Source organism: Chelonia mydas, chromosome 4 (genome assembly GCF_015237465.2).
Source record: "Chelonia mydas isolate rCheMyd1 chromosome 4, rCheMyd1.pri.v2, whole genome shotgun sequence".
NCBI lineage: Eukaryota > Metazoa > Chordata > Testudines > Cheloniidae > Chelonia > Chelonia mydas.
In genome coordinates, this window is record NC_057852.1 from 92,475,782 (window position 1) to 92,502,129 (window position 26,348).

General features: G+C 42.6%; 1 protein-coding gene across 2 annotated transcripts in view; it reads left to right on the plus strand.

Moving 5' to 3' along the window:
• The window catches only part of CORIN (corin, serine peptidase), a 308,207-nt gene that overhangs the window by 123,212 nt on the left and 158,647 nt on the right, over window positions 1-26,348 (plus strand). For both annotated transcript variants that reach the window (XM_007071024.4, XM_043544404.1), the window contains exon 5: window positions 8,526-8,707. In XM_007071024.4, coding sequence (XP_007071086.3) covers window positions 8,526-8,707 — 182 coding nt within the window. The remainder of the gene's footprint in view (window positions 1-8,525; window positions 8,708-26,348) is intronic.

The following is a 26,348-nucleotide window of genomic DNA, read 5'->3' on the forward strand; positions in this document are numbered from 1 at the left end:
CTTCACAGATGAGCAGAAGTGCTGTGCGGGCTGGCCCTGCCCCCAGAGCCCTGATCAGCTGGGGACTGGAGAAGTTGCACTCTCCACCTGTACCCCCTCACTCCATGATCCCCAATTGGCTAGAGAGCTGGCTGGAAATCTGGCCCCAGGGTCCTGCTGCCAGCTCTCTTCTGATTGGAGGATGGGATTATTGTGATCCAGAGGGCACAGAGATATAGGGATCACCTGCGTTCACCAGAAGAATGTCATGTAGGGTCCCAGTGAAAGCATGTGTCACACTGGTCAACATAATAATTGTAAGATATATACATGGGAAATATATGAAGAGTTATGTTTATGTACTAAAAATTATGTTCTCTGGGTCTGTGAGTTAAGACAGGTCACCAGAAGGTAATCCACATACACCTGGCATGCTTATCTCACTTTGGCTGGTCACATGCAAATTCAGTATTGTATCATTCACAATGAATGTCCTGTCTGAGCAAAATGCTAATCAATAGATTATGGGGGATGGAGGAAAAAACAAAAACAGCAGGAGTTATCCTGCTTAGGAGTAAGACAAAATGACCTTCTGAAACTCTATCTAGGGTACAGCGGAAACACTAGATATTCCTTCAGTCTGTGAGGACGAGCTGCCTGTGGGGTTGGTTTTCTGAGAAGGGGTCTCAACCAAACTGGTTGAAAAGGCTGGGGAAAAACTTGTGGTGAACTATCTTGTTGGAGATATGGGAATGCCTTTTTAGGTAAGTTTAGTGTCTAGAAAGCATGTTATGATTTTGTTTTGTTTATATGTAACCATTTGTTTAGAATATTCTTATCACTGTCACTTCTTTGATGATAAACTTATTCTTGTTTTCACTATATATATAAAATTAAGTGCTGTGTGCTATGCAAAGTGGTGATCCTGAATTGAATCTTACAAGCTGGTATGTACTGTTGCTTTGGGAACAGCGGATGTAAGAGTTCTGGGAGAGTTCAGTGGAACAGGCTGAATGCTCCAGAGGGACACCTGAAAGACTCGGGGGTTGGTATGTGCTTATACGAAACTGTACAGAGAGAGCGAGGCCTGTTTGTGTTGCCAGAGGCAGATGGTTTCAGGGAGCTGATCACAGACAAGGCTCTCTCACTGGGCTGGTGGTAGGGCTGGGCTGGTGGTAGTAAGGTGCCTCATAATCCTTAGTACCCCTGGGAAGTGTCACATTACTGTTTAAGAAGGGACTAGGTGGCCTGCAGGAGAGGGCATATGCTGCTGCTGCAGAGACGTAGCAGACAGAGTCTGAGCTCAGGGCAGGGGGATGGGACCATGGAGCTGCCTGAGTGTTTGGTTCCTATGAGCCAGCACTGCACATGAGAATTGGACACCAAAGGGAAGGAAGTACCTTAATCTGGGACAAAGGAGTGGAGGCTGGAGGGGCCCTGGAGACTGTTTGTGATTGATGGAGGTAGAGTTCCTTTTAGGCATCTTGTATTTATGTTGTACTTCCATGAAGTGACTGTGCTTTACAATGGCACTGGGGTTCTGTACATGCTAATAAAGGGGATAGGGTAGATCAGTGTGTTGGAACAGCTCTGGAGTGAATTCTTGACTTTCCAAAGGTCGTAAGTGTTTGGAACAAACTAACAAAGAGTGGAGTCCCCACCACGTCTTTTGCTGGGGTGCACATAGTACAGTCTTTGCATCTGAGCTCATGTACGTACTTGGGCTTAGATTTTGACTCAGGTAAGGAAACAAGGGCTTGTCTATCTGGTGATTTAGTGTGTGGCATGCCGGGATGTAAATCTATAGTGCTCTACCCTGACATGCACTAAATGGTCATATGAACCCTGCTGCTGTATATTAAAAGTTCCATAGTGTGCTCTGAGGCACTTCTGAAACAGCAGTATGTCATAAAAGAATAGCACAGGCATGCAGGGACAAAATCAGAAAGGCTAAGGCATAAAATGAATTATAACTAGCAAGGGACATAAAAGGCAATAGGAAGAGGTTCTGTAAAACACACTAGGAACAAGAGAAAGTTGAAGGAAAGTGTAGGTTCACTACTCAATGGGGAAGGAAAACTGACACAAAGAAACCAGAGGTGTTTAATACTAATTTTGCTTGTGTTCCCTAAAAATGTTAATTGTGACCAGATGCTTAACACAATTAATAAGAGGTGTTAATTATGACTGTCAATTAATGTGTAAAGCTAACATTTGCCACTGTGGATACTAAAGCGATGGGTACTATAGAAACACCTTAGATAGAACACCTTAGTGCTAGGATTAACCAGAATACACACATAGTCCTCTAATGACTACTGAATGTGTGGTGTCCTCCAAACCTCAAACCTATTTGGACAATTGTTGCCTGAACATAAAATAAAGTTACCAAAATTTGCAGCAGAAGGCTGATGGTTGCCCAAAGATCTTGTCCCTAGTTTTTGTATCAAATAAGTCTGTTAACTTTTGGGGTGTCTGAAATAATAATTCCATTGCCTCTTCTAAAGTCCATAGGCCAGTGTGCATGCACATAGTGGTGTGACCACAATGGAGAGAAGGGATAGCACATGGAAACTCTTTTTAAAGGTCCATCCAAAAATGGTAAGGCTACCTGTTACCATTGCTCAGTAAGTCCTAAGCAATCATCCTTTGGGCAGAAGGTCAAAGTATTGGCCCGAAGTGAATCAGTCAAGTATTTGATCAAGAAAAGTACTTGAAATTTCAGCATAAAATATGTAGTTGGGAAAACCTGAATTACATCTTTCCCAGTTTGTATAAAAGCAATCCTGTTTGTACTTGCCACATTATAAATCCATAGAATTTGAAAAATTTAAATAATTATAAGGAAATGAAACTGTATTCTTTTTCCTAGAAGTTATCATAACATCTCTTGCAGAAATAAAAAAAGTTAATGTGAATTTCTGTTCACCTTGATAATAAGCCCTTTTCCTGCCATTGCCACACAATTCACAATGGAGAGGCAATTACAAGGGGTTTATAAAGAAATAACTGAGATATGAATTTCAAGGTTGGGGAAGACAAACCACAAAGTTAGAACTGGCACATGATAATGTAATTACCTTCACCTATCTTCAGTGGGAGTTTTTTTGTAGACCAGTGCGAGCAGAATTGGGCCCTAAAACTGTGTAATCTTATTCTGTATCCTGTGTTGGTGCCAAATAAATTGTGAAAAGATTCTAACAGCACTGCCTGTTTATTTTAAAAAGCCTGGTCTTCATGTAGTCATAAATAAAGAGTAATCAAGATGGGAATGCTTAATCATCCTTTCATCCTTCAGGGGGTTAAGCAAATATGTCCATGCTAAACTTGATCACTGTCCAAAAATATTTATTTTTATGGAGCACAAATGACTGAGTATTGTAACTGGGCCAAATATTACAGTAATTGTTGGATAATCCTACCATTTCCTAGTTTGTCAAGGTATCTCTAGAGACCACACATTCTGTTGGTTTATTTAATCACCATGCCATTTTCCTTTAAAAGACTAGTAATTTTTAAATTATTATCAAGATATTTGTATTACCCGTACATGCATACTGCATTGTAACATTTAGAATGGCATAAGATGACCAAATGAAGCTGAACTTTTCCAATATGCATGGTTTAAAAGATATAAGTCCATTTATTTGTAGATGAGTTTCCTGAAAAAATTACCCAGCCATGAAACTTTTAATGTATCTTGTGTGCATAAATCCCACCATTCTTATGCACCTGTGATGAATTTGGACTAATATGTTGTAGTTATATTTGCAAAGATTAGGATAGCCGCATCACTATCTAACAGGGTTAATGTCACGTTCTTCACATCACTTAGAAGAAAAAAATGGCAGAACTGCCAGAGTGCTGCAACATAGCAATTTGTAAATTATTTTGAGGACTGTAGATTTAGATAGTGAGTGCTAAGACCAAATAGGGACACGGTGCATTTCAGAAATGCTTTTCATATCAGATTCTCAGAGTACTTTATTTTTAAAAATATTTTTAAAAATGTGTCCCTCTCATTTGTCACTGTGTGTTTGTGCAAATCTTAAAAACAATACAAAATTAGTTAGCCAGTGTTAACTAAAAATAAATAGACCCAAACCACAGAATTGTTAAACATAACAAATAACCCTGTCATTACCCCGCCAGGCAAAGGTTAAAAGAATAGATGGATTTTTAACTGTGCCTTGAGTCCAACAGAGGGGCTCTATCACACTAATGGGAGAGGCTCATAGTTAATGAATTAGTCAATAGTCTCATTAATTATGCCCCTTACATCTTTCCATTCAAATGTAGTTGTGCATTGTAATTTACATATTTTCTTAAATTTGAATGAACAGTTGGGACTTTAAAAGTTCAGTCTATATAGATTGTGGCTAAATTCAGTAAATTAATCTCTAGTTCTGTTTTAGATACATGGCATCTCATTTATTGCTGAGATATTGGAATCGTTCCGCCTCACTTAACTTCACCACCATTTTTAAACATCTATGAACCGATTTCTTCTAGAATTTTCTGTATACGTGCACACACATTATGGACTTAATTGTTCAACCCTTACTCATGCAAGTCAATGGGACTACACATGTGAGTAACTTTGCCCAGACATGATCATGCATACATAGCCTTTCATAAGCACAAAGTAACTTTGATCATGTATATATAGCCTTTCATAAGCATAAGTAACTTTGCCCAGACATATATAACCTTTTATGATCATCCATATATAACCTTTCATAAACACATACTTTCTGTTGGTTTATTTAATCACCATGCAATTGTCCTTTAATAGCCTAGTAATTTCTAAATTATTATCAAGCTATTTGTATTACCCATACATGCACTTTGGGATACAAAAATTAAAGTTCCTGAAAGAAAATTGTTAATTAATGTTGTGCCATATTCCCAGAAATGAGACAGGGACTGTGTTAACCCTGTTCTGCAGATAAACATTGACAGGCACTGAAAGGCCCCATACACACATGCTTCCTCTCATATTTTCACTCTCTCTGTCCCTCCAAAAATAGGCTCCATAAAAAACAGGAAAAGTGTTTTTTGAATGACTTTATCTGAAGAGGTTTTACTGGTTCTGATAGCGAGTCTTTAATTGCCAGAACAGTGTGCTGGCAACATCAAAAGAATATTAATAACCAGCAGCTCTTACTGTCAACAGGAGAATCCAGAAGCCATTTGTTTTTATTCTGCACACAGCCAGACCTTTTACATGATATCGAAACTATCAGCCTTCAGCATGACATAAAGTCGTGGTGAAAGGTACTATTTTAGAATGTAAGTGCTTATTTCCAAGCAACAAACAAACTGACAACTACAGATAATCACTCAGGGAGCCACAAGAGACAAGTTTAGAGGTACAGATCTTTATCTCAGATATGAGATAATTCCCGCACTTCAATGTGTAAAGTGCATTTAGCATTGTGTGAAAGTCCTTAGCGTGACTTAGGAACGTATCTCTAAATACAGTTCCATATCCAGAATATATCTCTAAGCACCAATTCCAGTCCCACAGTCAATCAGGATGCCCTGTAAACATGATAAGGGTACTGGTTGTACATTCACCTCATTAGTGTTTAAAGCAGAGAAATGCCATCAGACTGATTTCAGAAACACAAGTCAACACAATAGGTCAAGAGGGAAAACTGAAATCTCCTCAGGCTCCTGTGATTTTGATCTAATACAAGTTTTATATTTATAAAATAGAAGGCTCATTCTCATAAACATGTGAGCTGATTCATCTTTCTTCCCTTCACCACTGGTAATCTGACAGCTACTGTAGCTTTTTGACCCCCAGCATAGTATCACTTTGTTATTATTGACCCGTTAATTCACTTTTCCACTCAAACAGGAAAACGCAGTGAAGTCAGCAGGAGCTGCTGAGTGCTCAGCACCTCTGAAAATCAGGCCACTTATTTAGGAGCCTAAATATGGACATGAAAATCTTGGCCTATATAGACCCCAAATTGTAGTCAGTTAGGGCTGAACCCTTATTGCAGTGCTCACTCTGAGTAGCCAGACTGGGTTGTGAGTAGATGAGCAAGAGGGAAGAATCCTCTCTCACAGGCCTGGAGCATATGCAGAGCCCCTTCATGGGGTCTCTGCTAAATTAGACCTCCATGCACCTTACACATCCCTTCTGTGGGGTGGAGGACCTGCATGGTGGCAGATCCTCTGGCCTGGCCCTTTCCTTCCCCACATCCTGCACTCTGCCATGCAGATAGCTCCTAATGAGTAGGGGTTCCCAAATGAGGCACCCGGCCTTGCAACCGAGAAACTGCACTTCCTTCGCTTCCAGGGGACCCTCCACAGCTTTAGGGGAAAGGACAGGACTTGTCCCTTCGTGATAAATAACCACTCCCAATCACGTACATTGTAAATCGCTGTGAGGTTATTTCTACTAGAATGGTTGGTGTGGGGAAGTATAAGGGTTTTACTAGCATGAGTTTAGCTCACTCATGACAGATATGCAGGAGTAATGCTGGTCATCCCAAACCATTCAGATATGTCCTACTAAACCATCTCCACAGAACTTACTCTAATATTCCAAATCCTGGAGTGGCTTTGAGCAGAAGCTGGTTTTATTTGAATCGGCCTGTCAAAGAACTGTTTCCTTGTTCCCACAAACTTGGAATTTCTCCTGTAAAAATTACTCCCTTCCTGGGGACTGAGGATGAGGAAGACTCAGTTCTGGGCTGACACCAGCTATTGCATAAGCTTTAGTTTCTGACATATTATGGTACTAGACTTTATAGAAATGTGAACTTTATACTATTGAATATTCCCAGCTCTCAACCAGGATACACAGCACTTGCTTTTAACCCTGGAAAGGTCTGAGATCCTACTCTAAAGCCAGGATATTTCATAGGTTCATAGAAATTACCATATTGGATCAGACCAGTGGTGCAGCTAGTCCAGTTTCTTGTCTTTGACATTGGCCAGTACCAGCTGCTTCAGAGGAAGGTGCAAGAAACCTTGAAGAAATGAGTTATGGAATAACCTGCCCACAAGAAAAGTTTCTTCCTAATCTCCATTAGTTAGAAGCTGATTTATTTCCTCAAGCAAAAGAATTGATAGCCCTTCAAAACTCTGGGCTATTTTTAATCCTTACTATAATAATTTGGGATATTCTTCTAATCCATATAAATAATCCTTTTCTGAATCCTGTTAAACCATTACCCTCAATGGTATCTTGCAATGAGTTCCGCAAGCTAGTTGTGTTGTATGAAAAAGTATTTCTTTTATCAGTTTTAAATTTGCCAACTTTTAATTTAATTGAATCTCCTTGTTCGGGAATTATAATGAAGGGTGAATAGAATTCCTGATTTACCTTCTCTATATCATTTACTATTTTGTATATATTCATCATTTCCTTTCTTGTTTGTATCCCTTGTAAGATAAATAGTTCCAGTTTTTTCAATCATTTATCATATCAGAGTTTTTCTCATCACCTGTCTCTAAACCTAATCTATTGCTGCTGATATGCCTTTTTTGAGATAGGACAAAGTATTCCAGATGAGGGTATACCACTGGTTTATATAACGGTGTTATCATATTTTCAGTAGTATTCTCCATCCCATTTCTCATACATTTTGTTTGTTTGACCACTGTTGCACACTGAGCAGAGTTTCATTGAGCTGGCCACAATGATAGATACTTCTTCCTGAGCTGCTAATGTTAATTTAGAATCTAGTAAGGTGTACAAACACTTCACATTATTTCTTCCCATATGTATTATTTTTGTATTTGTCAGCACTGGATTTCATCTGCCATCATGTTGCCCTTTCACATAGCTTGGTTAGGTCCCTCTGATGCTTATCACAGTTTACTCAATTCTTGACTAATCTTACAAATGTTGTGTCATCTGCAAATTTTGCTACCTCACTGATCACTTCCATTTCCAGATCATTCATAAATGTATTAATATATAGAAATAATAGAAAAAATAGAAAAATCTAATTAGGTCATTATTAGAGGTGTTTCACATTTGAGTTGTAATTTTTCTCTTGTTCTGATTTTATATATATATATATATATATATGTGTGTGTGTGTGTGTGTGTGTATGTATATATGTATGTGTATGAATAGGGAAGACCAAAGGGAAGCAGGTGTATACATACATATATGTCAGAGTTAGAAAATGAAACAGACAAGTACAATTTCTTTAAACCTGTGACACTGTTTTTTTCAATCAAGTTCAAATCATGTTTAATCCTCATTGCCAGTCTGGTTTGTAGGCTATTTTGGCTGCTCAGCTTGGATGGGATTGACCTGAGTAAGAAATTGGTTTGAATTTAACTTGGATTTAAATTTATTTTAAACCACAGTGTAGATGGGACCTTTGATGAATAATGAAGTCTTAGTTCCAGATCATTTTATCCACTTTCATATCACTCTGCATAGTTTTGTTGAACATGCAATTACTCAAAAATGTTGATTTTTTTTAAATTAAAAAAAATATAGAAAAAAGTAGAAATAATTTCATGAACCAATAGATTATTTCTTTTTCTTCTTTCTTTCTTTCCTCCAGTCGAGGACTCCTGCCCTGTCAATCATTTTGTGAGGCAGCAAAGGAAGGTTGTGAACCAGTTCTGGGAATGGTAAATTCTTCGTGGCCTGAGTTCCTCAAATGCTCCCAGTTCCAAAACAGAACTGAAAATGACAACACCACGAGGGTCTGCTTCTCACCATGGCAAGAGAGAGGAAAACAATGTACGTTACTTTGTTTTAATCACCAAATTGTATTTATTAGGTTTTGCTAAATAACGCATCTTTGGGTAAATTTAGCCTACAAAATCAAAGCTTCCAGGGGATGAAATTGTGATTACAAGATGAGGTTGGTAGAGTGGCCTATTATTAAGATTGCCCAACACTTCCCATTATAAGAACCTGATATGAGTTGTTGTTTTGACAAACGTTAACCATTTGGGCTGAAATTTTCCATGCTGCGTGCATGCTGGAGGCTGATATTTTGAGGGGGAAATTTCAGCCAAAACAGTACAGTTGCTTCCAAGAACAAGGCTAGGGAAAAGTAATAAAATATGGTGACCTTTTCTCTGAAAAGCTCTAGCACCCCCATACTTTGGAGCAAGATCTTGAAATTTGGCAGAGGTGCAGCCTTTGTGTCAGGAATATGCCTTTTGCTGTTCCTGTGAAAATCCACCCAAATTTGGCCAAATTTATAAGCCTTTTAGGAATTGCAGACTGCACATGCTTAATACAGACTCAGATTTTAGGAGCTAAAACCTCCAAAGATTCTGTGTGCACCGAGCGTGCTCCATCCTAGTACTGATAGGACTGTGCGTACACCATCCCTACAGAGTGACTGAGTAAGTTCCATTCCCAGGGGGAGCCAGACACTGGAATTGAAGGCAGGGAGTCTGTCTCCCTTTTATTCTTAATCATACCCCTCCCTCCTGCTTGCACCAAGGCAGCATGGAGAAGGAAGGTGCCAGACTCAGATGCAGGGAGGACAAGGACTGTACTGGGAAGGAAAAGAGTGAATTTGGATAAATAGCTAGAGAGACTTGGGATCAAGCGGGAGGGAGAGAAACTGTGTCCAGAAGTTGGGAGGGGACTTCATTTGGAAGCTGGGGTGGGAGAAGAGGACTGGCTGGGTAAGGAGATGGGGACTGGGAGGTGATGGGGGTGTTGGAAGGGGAGCTAGAGACTGGTTGGGGAGGGAGATAAGGGCGGGGGAGGCTGGGACTGGTTGGATAAGGAGACTGGGAGATGGGGGTGGGGGAGACTGGGACTAGGAACTAGTGGGGGCAGGGGAAGGAGGAGACAGATCTGGATGTGGAGGGGAGAACAAGGATTGGAAGGTCAAACAGACTGGAACAAGGAGTCAAGGAGTGGGGAGACTGAGATTGGCTGAAGAGCCGTGTGTGTGTGTGGGGGGGGGGGATTGGGATTGGAAACCAGTGGAGAACAGGAAATTGTGGTAGATGGGGACAGGAGGCTGGGGCCTGGGGAAGAGACAGATTAGATGAGGAGCTGGGAAGGGGGAACTAGCACTGGCTGGGCCAGGAGATTAGGACTAGGAGCGTGAGATGGGAGATGCTTGGAAGGGGAAATACTAGGTTTTGGACAGGGAACCCAAAAGGGGAGACTTGCACTAGCTGGGCAAGATGACTGGGATGAGAAGCCTGAGGAGAGAAGACTGGGACTGGTTTGGCAAGATGAATGGAGCTCGGATGAGAAGCCAGGTGGGAGGAAGAGAGAGGATGGGGCTGTGCAAACTGCAGTGATCTTGGTTTATTATTTGCAATTCTGACATGCTACCAATTAAAGCAAAAGGTAATTTAAATTGTGTTTTTGCTTGGACATGCACAAATAATGAGTGTGTGCTTATGTGTATATGAAGAGATTCCATGTAGAATGTGTGATGGAAACTACAGAATACTGAATATTTTTCATTTTTAAGAGCATTTCTATTTTCACTCTCTCTTCTTACAGATGGTGTCTGACTATTGTGTGTTTTCATATGTTAACTATGGTCCTCAATGTTTTGCTCTTAAGGCTTATGTGGATCTTATGGATTCTAAGGGAGGGGGTCCATATACCTGACTTTATTTCTATTCGGTTTGCCAGGACCACAAACACTTATCACAATGGCCAATTACCAGGCTCCCTAATTTTTATCTGCCAGGCAGAATGAGGGATGCCTAGCAGACAAACATATCCATGTAAGAGGTATTGTTATCTGCCTCCAAGCCCCATTTTCCCACTACAGGTAAGAATGGAGCTCACATCCAGAAAAGGAGGGGAAAGGGCAGAGATACGACTCTCAGTTGCCAGGAGGTAGGGAGAAAGAGAGAAGAGTGCCAGCAGCTGAGGAGATGAGGTTGAAAAAGAATGCTAAAGGTATCTCTCTGTAGCATTTAGGCCTTTCTGTCTTAAAGACACAATGTCAAATATAGATGCCACTGTGACCAAAACAACACAATGCAAGGATATCACAATGCAATAATTTCATGGTTCTCTACAACTTTAGTCAAAAGACAAAATGGCTTCTCAGCTGTTAAATGCTACCAATAAAATACAGGAGAGTTTTAAATCAAAATGCTATTTTTTTAGTTGCAAGTGTCACAAGAGAACCTGGGTTTTTGAAAAATGTTAGCAACTTCTGAGGCTGGTATTCTGTAGGTCTTGTGTGGAAATGAAAGCATCACTGAAGACAAGGCCACTTAGCACTCTCTCACTGCCTGGCAAACATCTCATTATGCAGCCTATTTTCTTTTCTATTTTCCATTATTATGCAGAATGTGCCCACTAAAGGCTGAAAGAGAAATTGGCTGATACAAAAATACAGAGCTCTGGGAATTCAGCTGCAGAGGTTTTAAAAAAATATTTGCATTAGTTTCCACAGATGAGTTGTGAGTAAGTAAGGGAGTGCAGGTCGAGTTTTGTCAGTCTTTCCTCCCACTTGATCCCTCTAACCTATCCACCACCTTGTCTGCATACTTGGAAAAAATAATATTTAAATAGCATTCCTCTGGGTCTGAAATGCACCTCCCTAACCAGTTAGGAAATACTTCAGTTATTTTCCTTTCTTTTAGCTCTCTCTCCACCTCCCTGGTATCTTTATTTCCTTTGAGTAGCCGAAGCTGATGATAGTGTACTTGAGAGAATAAATAGTATGTGGTAATTTAAGTAAGAAGTAAAATGAATGCAAGGAGCTGGCTTTTATAAGCTTGAAGCCTATTGGGGAGCCCTGGAATTGTGTCTTAAGTAAATAATCTAGATTGCAAAATGTTTTGAGAACCAACAGTGAATATAGATGCTACTGTACTTCATACAGTGTGTGAAACATATACAAGATACAACCCTGACTAGGCAGCAGCTGGCAAGATAGTAACCACAAACACCTGTAAATCACATAGCTGAATATGTGCAGCTAGGTTCCAACTTCCCCATGCCTGGAGGACTCCTGTAGCCCTGTGAAGATCCTAAATTCCCCAGGTTCCCCTTGTACCTCTAGTTCAGAGGGCCCAAAGAGATCTTATTCTGTGCCACCTTTTCCCTGGTCCTGGTATGTTTTACAGCCCTCCTGGCTTCTCAAAGTCATCTTCCCACTAATGCCCTGACTCCGCTGCTCTTGCAGGTTCCACACCTAGATTCCTGCTTCTGTTCCCATATTTGCCTCCCTGTGGACATGTTAAAATCTGCGCTAGTTGTCGTGGCCCTTAGTAGAATGCACTTCTGGTCCACTCCTCCTGCTGACTTCTGTTTGCAACACATCCTGTGGCCTTTAGAAGGTCTGCAGGGAAGCCAACCTGAAAGTGGGAGCAGGAATCAAAGTTTAGTGTCTCTAGGGCTAATAGGAGCTGACTCATGGAAGCTGGGAAGCATGCAGCTCCTGATTGCTACAAGAGTTACCTGCTCTCTGCTTTCCCCCTCATCTCCAGTGATCTGCAGATCCTTTCCTGTTCATAGAATCATAGAATCATAGAATATCAGGGTTGGAAGGGACCTCAGAAGGTCATCTAGTCCAACCCCCTGCTCGAAGCAGGACCAAGTCCCAGTTAAATCATCCCAGCCAGGGCTTTGTCAAGCCTGACCTTAAAAACCTCTAAGGAAGGAGATTCTACCACCTCCCTAGGTAACGCATTCCAGTGTTTCACCACCCTCTTAGTGAAAAAGTTTTTCCTAATATCCAATCTAAACCTCCCCCACTGCAACTTGAGACCATTACTCCTCGTTCTGTCATCTGCTACCATTGAGAACAGTCTAGAGCCATCCTCTTTGGAACCCCCCTTCAGGTAGTTGAAAGCAGCTATCAAATCCCCCCTCATTCTTCTCTTCCACAGACTAAACAATCCCAGTTCCCTCGGCCTCTCCTCATAAGTCATGTGTTCTAGACCCCTAATCATTTTTGTTGCCTTTCGCTGGACTCTCTCCAATTTATCCACATCCTTCTTGTAGTGTGAGGCCCAAAACTGGACACAGTACTCCAGATGAGGCCTCACCAATGTCCCTCGATCTGCTGGCAATGCCCCTACGTATACATCCCAAAATGCCATTGGCCTTCTTGGCAACAAGGGCACACTGTTGACTCATATCCAGCTTCTCGTCCACTGTAACCCCTAGGTCCTTTTCTGCAGAACTGCTGCTGAGCCATTCGGTCCCTAGTCTGTAGCGGTGCATTGGATTCTTCCGTCCTAAGTGCAGGACCCTGCACTTATCCTTATTGAACCTCATCAGATTTCTTTTGGCCCAATCCTCCAATTTGTCTAGGTCCTTCTGTATCCTATCCCTCCCCTCCAGCGTATCTACCACTCCTCCCAGTTTAGTATCATCCGCAAATTTGCTGAGAGTGCAATCCACACCATCCTCCGGATCATTTATGAAGATATTGAACAAAACCGGCCCCAGGACCGACCCCTGGGGCACTCCACTTGACACCGGCTGCCAACTAGACATGGAGCCATTGATCACTACCCGTTGAGCCCGACAATCTAGCCAACTTTCTACCCACCTTATAGTGCATTCATCCAGCCCATACTTCCTTAACTTGCTGACAAGAATACTGTGGGAGACCGTGTCAAAAGCTTTGCTAAAGTCAAGAAACAATACATCCACTGCTTTCCCTTCATCCACAGAACCAGTAATCTCATCATAAAAGGCGATTAGATTAGTCAGGCATGACCTTCCCTTGGTGAATCCATGCTGGCTGTTCCTGATCACTTTCCTCTCATGCAAGTGCTTCAGGATTGATTCTTTGAGGACCTGCTCCATGATTTTTCCAGGGACTGAGGTGAGGCTGACTGGCCTGTAGTTCCCAGGATCCTCCTTCTTCCCTTTTTTAAAGATTGGCACTACATTAGCCTTTTTCCAGTCATCTGGGACTTCCCCCGTTCGCCACGAGTTTTCAAAGATAATGGCCAATGGCTCTGCAATCACAGCCACCAATTCCTTCAGCACTCTCGGATGCAACTCGTCCGACCCCATAGACGTTGTGCACGTCCAGCTTTTCTAAATAGTCCCTAACCACCTCTATCTCCACAGAGGGCTGGCCATCTCTTCCCCATTTTGTGATGCCCAGCGCAGCAGTCTGGGAGCTGACCTTGTTAGTGAAGACAGAGGCAAAAAAAGCATTGAGTACATTAGCTTTTTCCACATCCTCTGTCACTAGGTTGCCTCCCTCATTCAGTAAGGGACCCACACTTTCCTTGGCTTTCTTCTTGTTGCCAACATACCTGAAGAAACCCTTCTTGTTACTCTTGACATCTCTTGCTAGCTGCAGCTCCAGGTGCGATTTGGCCCTCCTGATATCATTCCTACATGCCCGAGCAATATTTTTATACTCTTCCCTGGTCATATGTCCAACCTTCCACTTCTTGTAAGCTTCTTTTTTATGTTTAAGATCCGCTAGGATTTCATCGTTAAGCCAAGCTGGTCGCCTGCCATATTTACTATTCTTTCGACTCATCGGGATGGTTTGTCCCTGTAACCTCAACAGGGATTCCTTGAAATACAGCCAGCTCTCCTGGACTCCTTTCCCCTTCATGTTAGTCCCCCAGTTGTCTTTCCCAGTTCCAAAACTCAGGAGTACCAAAGGGTATCATGCTTCCCTTTTCCCAATGCAAGTAATGAACGTTCAAAATTGTAAAAATAGCCCAGACCAAAAAAGACAGTTTCCAGACAAAAATTTCATTTAGCTGGAACTCAGACTGAGAGTGCCCCACTTTCAAATGTTTAGGTTTCTTTTCTGTTAAAATTTGAGTTTCCTAGGTTGCTAATGGTTGGTGTTTTTGATAACTACATCTGCTTTTTAAAAATTTTACTCTTATGTTATTGCTATGTACCGTCAGCTTTAACCTCAGCTTAATGATGTTTTTGTCTGGGATGCTGGTTATTGTTGACATCCTGCAATTTATTTTGACTGTGAAACAATAACACTGAATTTTAGAATAATGATTGTTATTAAGCATTGAACATTATTGCAAATACAATGTGCAAATACAAAATTACGAAAGCAGTGTGGAGCCCACCATGGTGGGGTGAATGCCAGATGGTCTTAGACTGTCTTTGTTTTTCCCATTTACACAGCCTCCTTGCTCTTTGCCCCCTAGTGGCTATTCTAAACAGTCACAATTAAGACCACCAGGAGGATCCTGACCCGTCTTCTTAAAGGCCTTCTTCACCATCACTCCATTTCAGATGACAAAAGATGAATATTATGCTGTTAGTATTCCTACAATCAGTATTGGTTTCAGGATGTGAGCATAAACATTTCTAGCAAGGTGCCAAACAATATATGTTGGTTTGCGAAGTGGTGCTGCCTCCTCCTTTGGTTATGGCCAGGAGAAACCTTGTTTGTTTGTTTGTTTAAATGAAAAGAAGTGAATGGATTTCCTAGTGTCTCTCCAGTACTCCAGAGCACATGGACCCATCGTATTGGGTTTAACAAAGGCTCAGCGGGAAAATGTTTGTGGAAGCCCCTTGTTAAAATACTGGTTACACATGTCTGCTTGGACCATTTCTGTGGGGCTTTAGTCCTATTCTGTTAACCACGTAGAAGTTGTATAGAGAAATTTTAATAATTTATTTACTTCTGCTTTACAAACTTTTGCAAGAGAGATTAACTGGGATCAAGGCCCTTGATAACTGAGATATCCATTAATGGATCTTAGCAGGTAAGCTGGCAAAACAAGACTGATTATCTACATGGAATATAGTACATTAGACATCTTTTCATTGCATAAATTTGTGTGAAGTTAATTGATTTTTAATTACCAGATATTTGAGGGGAAAAATTTCATTTGATGTTCAGAACACAGATTGTGTAGCACATTTGCTCATTAGGCATCTAAGTGACAACTCTCCCTTTATTCCAGTAGGGCCATTATTTGCAATTAGGGACAACTGTAGAGAACTGTTCTATTACTGGGTAGCCTACAGAGCACAAGGGCTTAAGAAGTGTATTTGTATAACAGGTCTGATTGTTACTAAATGAGTGAATGCAGCAAGAGTTAGTACAGCAGGGAAGACATTTGATACATGATAAACTGGTCTATAGCCTTCTGTTGGTGCTGCTGTACTCTTCATGATACTGTGGTTTTCCTTTTGTATGCTTTTAGTAATGTTCTTCATTAATGCTAACAATCAGTCATAAGTTTCTCTGTCATTAATGTCCTTTTGGAATGGGCTACCAAGTTTGTCTGAGGACTCACTCAGTAGCTTCAAGGTTGTGGCTGCTGCTAAGTCATCTCTTTCATGGTGTCTAGCTGACAGCTGTATTTCTGCATCATCACCATTTGTACATTTTAGTTAGACTGTCATCTCTTCAGGGTAGGATTGTGTTTGCACAGTGCCTAGCACAATGGAGCCACGAGCCCACAGGCATTACTGCAACAGAAATAAGATTACGGTATGGATTATAGAGTCACAGCTTGGTTTCAAGATTATGGTTGTGTGTGTGCTGCTTTCTGTGGCCTCAAACACAATTATTTTTTGACAGAGTGCTGACCAGACCTTGTGGTCAATGTAGACCAGCAATAATCATGTTCAGCATGTCATAGTTGTATTCAAACACTAACATTTTGTAATGTACACAAGCCCTCAGTGTATCTTGTATTTCCTTCCTTGATACCAGTCTTTGATTGCTGCCTGGTAATTAGCACTCTTCTCCTTTACCTCTTACTCTCCTCTGGCTCTTTCTGCTCACAATACAACATGCTTTTGTCTCTTCCATTTTAACCCCTCCCCCCTCCGCACTCTTCTTGCCTCTCCAACTACAGCCACATCTCCCTTCCCCATTTCACCTCTAAGCTCATTGAGCAAACTGTCTACAACCACTGTTTGGAGTTCCTCTCCTCCAATTCCATCCCAAACCTTCCACAGCCCTGCTGCTGTCTCTTGCACTCAACTGAAATTTCTCTTGCCAAATCTCTAATGACCTCTTCCGCGCCAGGTCTCAGAACCAGTACTCCATCCTCATTCTCCTTGACCTATCAGCACCATCAACCATGCTCTTTATGAAATCGTGTCCTCCCTTAGCTTCTGTGCTGTTGACTCTCCGGGTTCTTGCCTACTTCTCTAACTATTCCTTCAGCATGTTCTTTGGAGGATCCTCCTCAATCCTTCTCTAGCTCTCTGTGGGGCCTCCACAGGGTTCTCTCCTTGGTCTCCTCCTCTTCTCCCCCTAGACTTTATCTTTGGTAATCTCATTCGCAGACACAAATTCATCTATTGTCTTTATGCAGATGACTCACAGATCTACCTCCCTACTCCATACCTGTCCTCTTCTGTCTAGATTTTAGTTTAAATCTCAGCATGTCTAAAATCTAAAATCTCAGCATGTCTCTGTGACATATCCTCATAGATGTTTAGCCATCAGCTCAAGCTCAATCTCCCTCTAAGCTCTCACTGCTATCTCCTTTCTCAAGGACTGTGGACCACCTGACCATCCTTCCACTCAGGCCCATAATCTGGGCATCATCTTTGATTCTGACCTCAGTCTAGGTCTTTACATCCCGGCTACATTTAAGTCTTGCAGATTCTTTTAGAATCACATCTCTAAGTTGTGGCCTTTCTTATCCATCTACATGGCTAAAATTCTCATCCAAGCTCTCAACTTCTCATTTCTTGATTACTGCAACATCCCTAATTTTGACTGGCAAAATGCCATCTTGTCCCATTCCTCCGTAAGGATCTTTTTCCTAGCTTGTCACTTTGACCATACCACTTCTCCTTTATTGCATCAAACATACATTTATCTTCATGTTCAAGACCCTTCATGGCCTATTCCCACCCTACCAATCATCTCTCCTTTGCGATCGAGCTGTTGACTCCTGCCTCTTTTTGCTTTCTCTCATGCTGCCCCTCATGCTTGCGAGGAGTTTCTTATAATGTACACACTTCATTATTCTCCTTCAGATCCTTAAATCTCTTCAGAACTGTCCTGTGCTGTAATACCTAAAAAAATATTAAAAATTGACAACAGTTAGGCTGCTGGTGTGCTAAGACTTCTGCCTGCCACGCTGACTGATATTATGTCATTGTTTCTCTGTACTCCCCTGTCTATATCCATCTGTTGTCTCCTTTCTTATACTTAGATTGTAAGTTGTTTGGAGTCTTTTTCGTTCTGTGTCTATACAGTGTCTAGCACAATGGGGTGCTGCTCTCTGGCTATGGCTCCTAGGTGCTACAATAATATAAATAATAAATAAAAAATAAACACAGCTTTTGAGGCTATACACCATGTGGCGGGTTGGATAACAGAAACCCCCTTGGGACTTGCCACCTGATGTGCCAAGACTACTTCTGCTCCTGCTTTCCTGTCCTATCAGCTTAGGATTTCAGTGCTGTCAAGGTTCCTTCCCGACTCTGAACTCTAGGGTACAGATGTGGGGAACTGCATGAAAAACCCCCTAAGCTTATTTTTACCAGCTTAGGTTAAAACTTCCGAGGTACAAACTATTTTACCTTTTGCCCTTGGACTTTATTGCTGCCACCACCAAGCGTCTAACAAATATATAACAGAGAAAGAGCCCGCTTGGAAACGTCTTTCCCCCAAAAATCCTCCCAAGCCCTACCCCCCTTTCCTGGGGAAGGCTTGATAAAAATCCTCACCAACTTGCATAGGTGAACACAGACCCAAACCCTTGGATCTTAAGAACAATGAAAAAACAATCAGGTTTTTAAAAGAAGAATTTTAATTGAAGAAAAAGTAAAAGAATCACCTCTGTAAAATCAGGGTGGTAAATATCTTACAGGGTAATCAGATTCAAAACACAGAGAATCCCTCTAGGCAAAACCTTAAGTTACAAAAAGACAAAAACAGGAATATACATTCCATTCAGCACAACTTATTTTATCAGCCATTTAAACAAAACAGAATCTTACGCATATTTAACTAGCTTACTTACTAAGTTCTAAGACTCCATTCCTTTTCTGTTCCTGGCAAAAAACAACACACAGACAGAGAGAACCTTTGTTTCTCCCCCCTCCAGCTTTTGAAAGTATCTTGTCTCCTCATTGGTCATTTTGGTCAGGTGCCAGCGAGGTTATCCTAGCTTCTTAACCCTTTACAGGTGAAAGGGTTTTTCCTCTGGCCAGGAGGGATTTTAAAGGTGTTTACCCTTCCTTTTATATTTATGACAAGTGCCCTGCCTGGTTTGAGCCAGGCCCACTAGCCTGCTGCAAACCCAGACCCAGGTCTGAACCACGTCCCCTAATAGCTGTAGGCTTAATTGAAAGCAACTTAGGAAGTATTCCTGTCTTTGACACTCAGATGCTCAACTCCCAATGGGGTCCAAACCCTAAATAAATCCGTTTTACCCTGTATAAAGCTTATACAGGGTAAACTTATAAATTGTTCTCCATCTATAACACTGATAGAGAGATATGCACAGCTGTTTGTCCCCTTCCCCCAGGTATTAACACATACTCTGGGTTAATTAATAAGTAAAAAGTGATTTTATTAAATACAGAAAGTAGGATTTCAGTGGTTCCAAGTAGTAACAGACAGAACAAAGTGAATTACCAAGCAAAATGAAATAAAACACGCAAGTCTATGTCTAATCAAACTGACTACAGATAAAAAACCTCAGTAGTTCCAGTAAGCTTTCTTTTACAGACTAATCTCCTTCTAGTCTGGGTCCAGCAATCACTCACATCCCCTGTAGTTACTGTCCTTTGTTCCGGTTTCTTTCAGGTGTCTTTGGGGGAGGAGAGGCTCTCTCTTTAGCCAGCTGAAGACACAATGGAGGGGGTCTCCCAGGGGTTTAAATAGACTTTCTCTTGTGGGTGGAGACCCCCTCCTCTCTCCTTGCAAAGTCCAGCTACAAAATGGAGTTTTGGAGTCACCTGGGCAAGTCACATATCCATGCATGACTGAGTTCCTTACCAGCCAAGCCACATTCCTGGGAAAACCCAGATGTGGATTGGCGTCTCCAAGTTCATTGTTGGTTTAAGGGCTTCTTGACTGGGCACTTACTAAGAATAGTCTTTTCTCAGGAAGCTGACCAACTGCTTCACTAAAACCTACTCAGAATCAAACAAGTATGCAGTCAATATTCATAACTTCAAATACAAAAATGATACATGCATATAAATAGGATAAATAGATTGAGTAGATCATAACCTTTACAGAGATATGTTACATGGCATATGTAGCATAAAACACATTCTAGTTATGTCATATATTGTGCAGGAGGTCAGACTAGATGATCATAATGACCTTAATGATCACTTCTGACCTTAATATCTATGAATAAGCATATTTTCTGAAAGCCTTATGGGGGGCACCGTCACACACCACTCTTGCTTTTCACTCATACTTCTTGCTATGGTGAGTCTAGATATAGAGGTATCTTCACGTAGTTAGCTCATTTCTGCATTGTCTCTTCTAAACAACATTCTCTGGAAAGGTAAATCCCAAGAATAAATTACCCTTTGGTCACACATTCTTGCCAGTAGCTAGAAAATCATTTGTAAAATTGCATAATAATTGCAGACAATTTCTAAATATAAATTGTGTGACATTAAAAGAGGCTAGCTCACATGGTTGAGGGTGGCTTTCCTGCTGATCAGCACAACAGATAAGATGCAGATCAGAAACACTGATAGTTCTGTTGCTACCCTAACACACAAAGCTTTGAATTTTTTTTTAACTTTGAAAGCACAATAAATGCATTTTAATTCTGAGGTTATTTCAGAGCAGCGTTGGTATTGTTGATTTGTTTTAAGTTCACTCCCCTAAATGCCCTACAGGAAAACAAAAATAAAGTTGACTCACCTCAAAGGGAGAGTACTGTATATTCATTTTGCTGAACAGCAGAGGCTCTATGTTTAATGTTGTTATACTATTAAAAACTCATGCACAAGTGGCTCATATGACAGGATGTGGGCAAGATTAACATTTCAGAATTATATGCCATTTCTTGCATGAGAAAACAGTTAATTTTTGGACTTTTAAAATTTTACTTTGTAATTATAAAAGATTCTATATTCCATTAGACTGTCACACTTGTTTATTTATACTTTAGTAGTGTCTAGTGGCCCTCTGCTGAAATGGTACAGGAAGATCAGATAAATCCTGTTTATTGCTATAGTAGAATAATTTTTTTGTAATTAGCAGTAAGACTGTCACGTTGTTAGTAACATTTTTCCTGGACACTTCTGCAGTTTTGTCTCAGGTGATTTTACTTCCCCAAGGTTGGGTTTTTGTGATATTTCAAAAAGTGTAGGTTTTGGATTAAAACACTCTTCCTGCTCCCATGGTTTATTGCAAATCTTCTTACAATCATAATTTCACTTCTGTTAGAGTGAAAGCTGAAGGCTAAAATCATGGCTCATAACCCAGTGCAGAAACTACACTCTGGTTTTTTCCCCTCCATAATTTTTCTGTTTCTCTCCATTCCCCTGACCCTGATTTCTCACCCCTACTCCTTCTAGCCCCAACCTCAGTAAACCTCATCTCATCCCCCACTTCAGTCCATCCAAAATATTACCACAAAAATGATCTTCCTAGTCCATTGCTCTGACCATGTCCAACCCTCTTAAGGTCCCTTCACTCGCTTCCCCTCACACACCAGGTACAATTCAAGTTCCACGTCCTCATTTTTAAGACCCTGCACAATGTGGCTATCATCACCTACCTCTCTGTTCTTATGTCCTCCTTTTCCCCTCATTGCCCCATTTACTTTCCCCAGTCTGCCTGACTCACCACCCCCTTTGTGTTACATTTTGATTTCTGCACCTGTGCCCCTTCCATTTGGACTCCCCAGGAATCCCTTCCTGACCTTGTTTGATATGCCTCCATTTCTGCCTCCTTAGTTCTCTCCTTAAAACACACCTCTTCTTACAAGTCCTAATCTTCTCCTCAGGTGCTCATCAGATGTTAGTTCATCAAGAATTTATGAACAAAATTACATATGCACAAGTGGAAGCCTGGGTCTGAAAATCAGCCTGCCTGATACATCACTAAGGTGACCAGATGTCCTGATTTTATAGGGACAGCCCTGATATTTAGGGCTTTGTCATATATAGGTGCCAATTACCCCCCCCCCCGGTCCCGATTTTTCACCTTTGCTATCTGATCACCCTACACATCACTGGGGTGTGATGTACATACCTCACACCCAGTAAGGTGACTGATTCCTTAGCTCACTCGATGGACAGAAGATTCTTCTTTGTTTAGACCATTCTGAGGACCCTGTCTGCTGTAACACTTTCTGGAGATTCTAATCCTTAACATTTCCTGTTAGCACCTAGCCTTCCTTGTGGTTATGCTGTTGTTCTTAGAGACATAGATAATCAAACATGATACTGTCCGGCAATCTGACAGCCATCACATCATGATGATTTTGTTGACTGAAATGTTATAGAAAGTAGAATACATGTTTGTAAATCAGTGCAGACTTACTTTTAATAACAGATGTTTGCAGGCAGATCAGTTGGGTCCTAAGAGCAGTGAGTGATCTATGGGTAAATACCGTGAAACTTGTGTAATTAAAAGTAACTTGGAGACTTTAACCGTTCTGTAGAGGAGATTTATTTTTGTGAACTTTTCACTGCATGCTTATCTGGATGCAGTATTTTAATTAGATTTGTTTCTGGTCGGGAGTGTTATAGTAGTTCTCCAGCAAGAAAACCACTACAGATAGCCTAGATAAGCTCCCTTCTTGGAAAAAACACAATATTAGTTATTGTGCAAATACGGACTCTCAGCAATGTTCAGGGGACTGAAAGGGCTACAGATCTGAATAATTAGAGTGAGCTCTTTAGTCGGTTTGTAGATGTCACCACAGGAGGCCTTAATACATGTTAATCTGGATAAGGAGTTTTTAATAGGAACTCCACATTAAGAAGTTTTAGCAAAGGGTACATACATTTATACTACTCAAAAGTCCTACAAAAAACAAAAAAAGCTGTTACATACTTTAATGCCATTTTAAGGGTCATCAGTAGTGAAACAGGAGAGCCCCACCTGGAGCATCCGCTTGTGGCACAACAATTGCATCTGCCTCAGTTTCCCTCCTTCAGAGACCCCAGAAATAGTCCTTAAGGCTTTCCATGTGTATGTGTTATTGTATCTATCTATCTAAAATCCATTGCAGAGTTAATTTATTACAAGAATCCCATGCACAAATCATAATAAAAGTTCCATAACCATAGTCTGGAATTCCCCAGCATAGTCCAAACAATACATATAACACACCTAGTACAGCAATAGCATCTCTCACCATTCCTCATGCCACACTGGCCTTTGCTGGCTTGCCCTTCTCAGGCTTCCTAGCCCTCTGGCCTTTCCAGCCTCTCAGCACTGGCACAGAAAACTCAGCAGATTAGCCTTCCACTGGCTTAATGACATTCCTCTTTCATCCAGGGAGGGGCTGCAGAGAGCTTTCTGATCTGTGCAGCATTCCCCAAACACACACCAATCACCTGACTGACCCCATCTGTTGTTATCAGGGTCTCCCATTTATATGGCCCAAGATCCCTCTCTTAAAACCCAATTAGGAGGCAGCTGACAAGTCACAGGTGCACTGGACCCACTCCCTCTTAAAGATGACAGTCATCCTGTGCCATAGCACTTGTTTTCCCAATACAATAAAAAACATTGTCTGAGGCCGGGGGCTGCTCTGAGCTTTCTTTTCGAGTTTGAACTATTCCATCAAGTTTCCTCTTGATAGCTGATAGCATTGTACATTATTTTGTCATGTGCAAGGCATTGCACTGCAGACAATTCTAAAATCACTTTTTAGTCCAAAGTATTTTCAAACAGAAAAAATCCAAGATGTGCCAGATAATGTCAGTTGCATAAAGCTGTAGAAACAAGTTACTTTCCAAGTCAAATGCATATTGAACTAGTTCAAGTTTTTATTGTCTCTGACATCCAATCTGTCTTCCTGCCACTGGGCCCATATAAATGTAAAATATAAGCAGTGATGAGCTGCCAAAATCTTAACAACCGGTTCCCTCCTCACCCCATGAGAGGGTCGTGGCCCACCCCCCTCCCCGCCCGGACCCCTGCCCCATCCACCCCCCTCCCCTGTCCCCTGACTGCCCCTGGATCCGGGCAGGAGGGTCTCGTGGGCCACCGTAGTGGGTGCCCACCCTGCCCTGCCCTAAGAGCCAGAGGGACCTGCTGGGGGGCGAGGTGGGGAGTCCCGGCAGTGCTTATCTGGGGCGGCTCCCAGGAAGCATCGGGCAGGGTAGTGTAGCTAGGGGAGGAGCAGGGGGAGCGGCTGCTCCCCACACTGATCACATCAAAAGTGGCGCCTCAGGCGCTGACTCTGTGGGTGCTCCAGGGCTGGAGCCCCCATGGGGAGAATTTGGTGGATGCAGAGCACCCACCAGCAGCTCCCCGCCCCACGCCCGGCCCCAGCTTATGTCCCCTCCACCTCCGCCTCCTCCCCTGAACGCGCTGCCCCGCTCTGCTTCTCTGCCCCCCCCCCCCCCGCTCCCTGCGAATCAGCTGTTCACGCGGGAAGCCAGGGAGGGCTGAGAAGCAAGCGGTGGCTTCGCGTACAGGCCCAGGGAGGCAAAGGTGAACTGGGGCAGGGAGCGGTTCCCCTGTGTCTCCCCACCCTGGTTACCTGCTGCGGCACGGGCAGCCCTCCTCGCGTGCCCCCGCCCCAGCTCACCTCCACTCCGCCTCCCTGGGCCTGAGTGTGAAGCCGACACTTGCTTCTCAGCCCTCCCAGGCTTCCCGCGCGAACAGCTGATTCGCGGGAAGCGGGGGAGGAGGGGGACGTGGAGAAGCAGAGTGGGGCGGTGCATTCAGAGGCGGAGTGGAGGTGAGCTGGGGCTGGGCGCGGGGCAGGGAGAAATTTTCCCCGTGGGTGCTCCAGCCCCAGAGCACCCGCGAAGTCGGCGCCTAAGGCGCCACTTTTGGCTGGTTGTTAAATTTAGAAGCCCTTTTAGAACCGGTTGTCCCTTGCAGGACAACCGGTTCTAAAAGGGCTTCTAAATTTAACAACCGGTTCCAACGAACCGGTGCTTACCGGCTCCAGCTCACCACTGAGTTTAAGTATAAATTTAGGGAATGAACTGGTTTCAAACCAAGAGTGACTGGCAGTAGTTGGCTGTGGGCAGGTATTTCTTATTCAAAATTGTGACTTTGTTTTGGATATCCAACAATAAAAACTGTCTGATATTGCCTAAAATCAGGAAAACATTATCTTTCCTTTTCATCTTTGCATTAATTTTATAGAGAGAAAGTCAGAGAGCGTTATGATATGTGTGTCTGTAATATTGCTATTTTGTGGCTGGAAGAATGATATAGTAAAATACTGCCTGGAGGGAGATAAAGTAGTTCCTGAGATTGTGGTCTGTCATGTGAAGCTGAAAGCTGAGGGCAATATTCACAAACAAGGAATTCCCAAAGAGCAATTCTCTCCATCAATGACTCATACTTGATTATGTCCCTTGATTTCTTTCTCTCCCCACGTATGCCACCCCAGCTGTTTGTCTCTCTCCCTTCTCCTGCTTTCCTACTCCATGTCTCTCTTTTTATTTCCATTCTGTGCCTCCCTAGTCCCTTGCGTCTTTGTTTTTTTAGGCCACCATCATCCTAATACTCTGCCCAAGAGGAAAGGAGAGATCCACTGTGCCCCTCTCCTATAATAGCTTTGTAGATTGAGGAGAGGGCAAATGGAGGAGTGCACAGCAGCTTGAGGGTCGGATTAAATCGGCTGGTGGGCTGGATGTGACCCACCGCGGGCTGTAGTTTGCCCACCCTTGCTGTAGGATCTGTAGGAGGTTTTGCCCCAGGACACTGAAAGATAGAGATAAGCGCCTGAAGATCCTAATGGAAGTGGCACTCCGGCCCCAATCTGACCCCGGATTGGAGGACCCAGTGCTGAGTACCTCCTCCTCGGTATGCAGTGCCCTGGCACTGTCGGTACGGGGATCGGTGCTGAGTAAAGACAAGGACTCTCGGCACCATCATGGCTCCACTCATAGCTCACATGCCGCAGACAGGCACTGGTCTCAATCACCGGTGCTGCATAAGAAGAGGAGGCCGGAGACAGGTCATTCCCCTGCAGCTAAACCCAAGGAGCCAGCTGTTGTGAGACCTGAGTTGGGCCACACTACTTCAGCCTCACTGCCAAAGACGGTCATGTCGACTCCTGCTCCCATGGAAGGGCGGTTGAGTCCGGACACTTCTCGCTCCCTGAGGCCGAGCCGACAACTTCACCTCCCATTGACCCCAGAGGCGTTTGAGGCAGCACGGGACCTGCTCCAGCTTATGGCACCATTCTCCTCACCTACATAGGAGAGGTCGCCGTCACAGGTTGCTCCCCTGGAACCTTCAAAGGGAAAGCCCACAATGATGGCCCGGTAGTCTCCATCCCCAGTGCACTGCTTCCCGGTGCCGGAACAGGGTCAGCAGCCT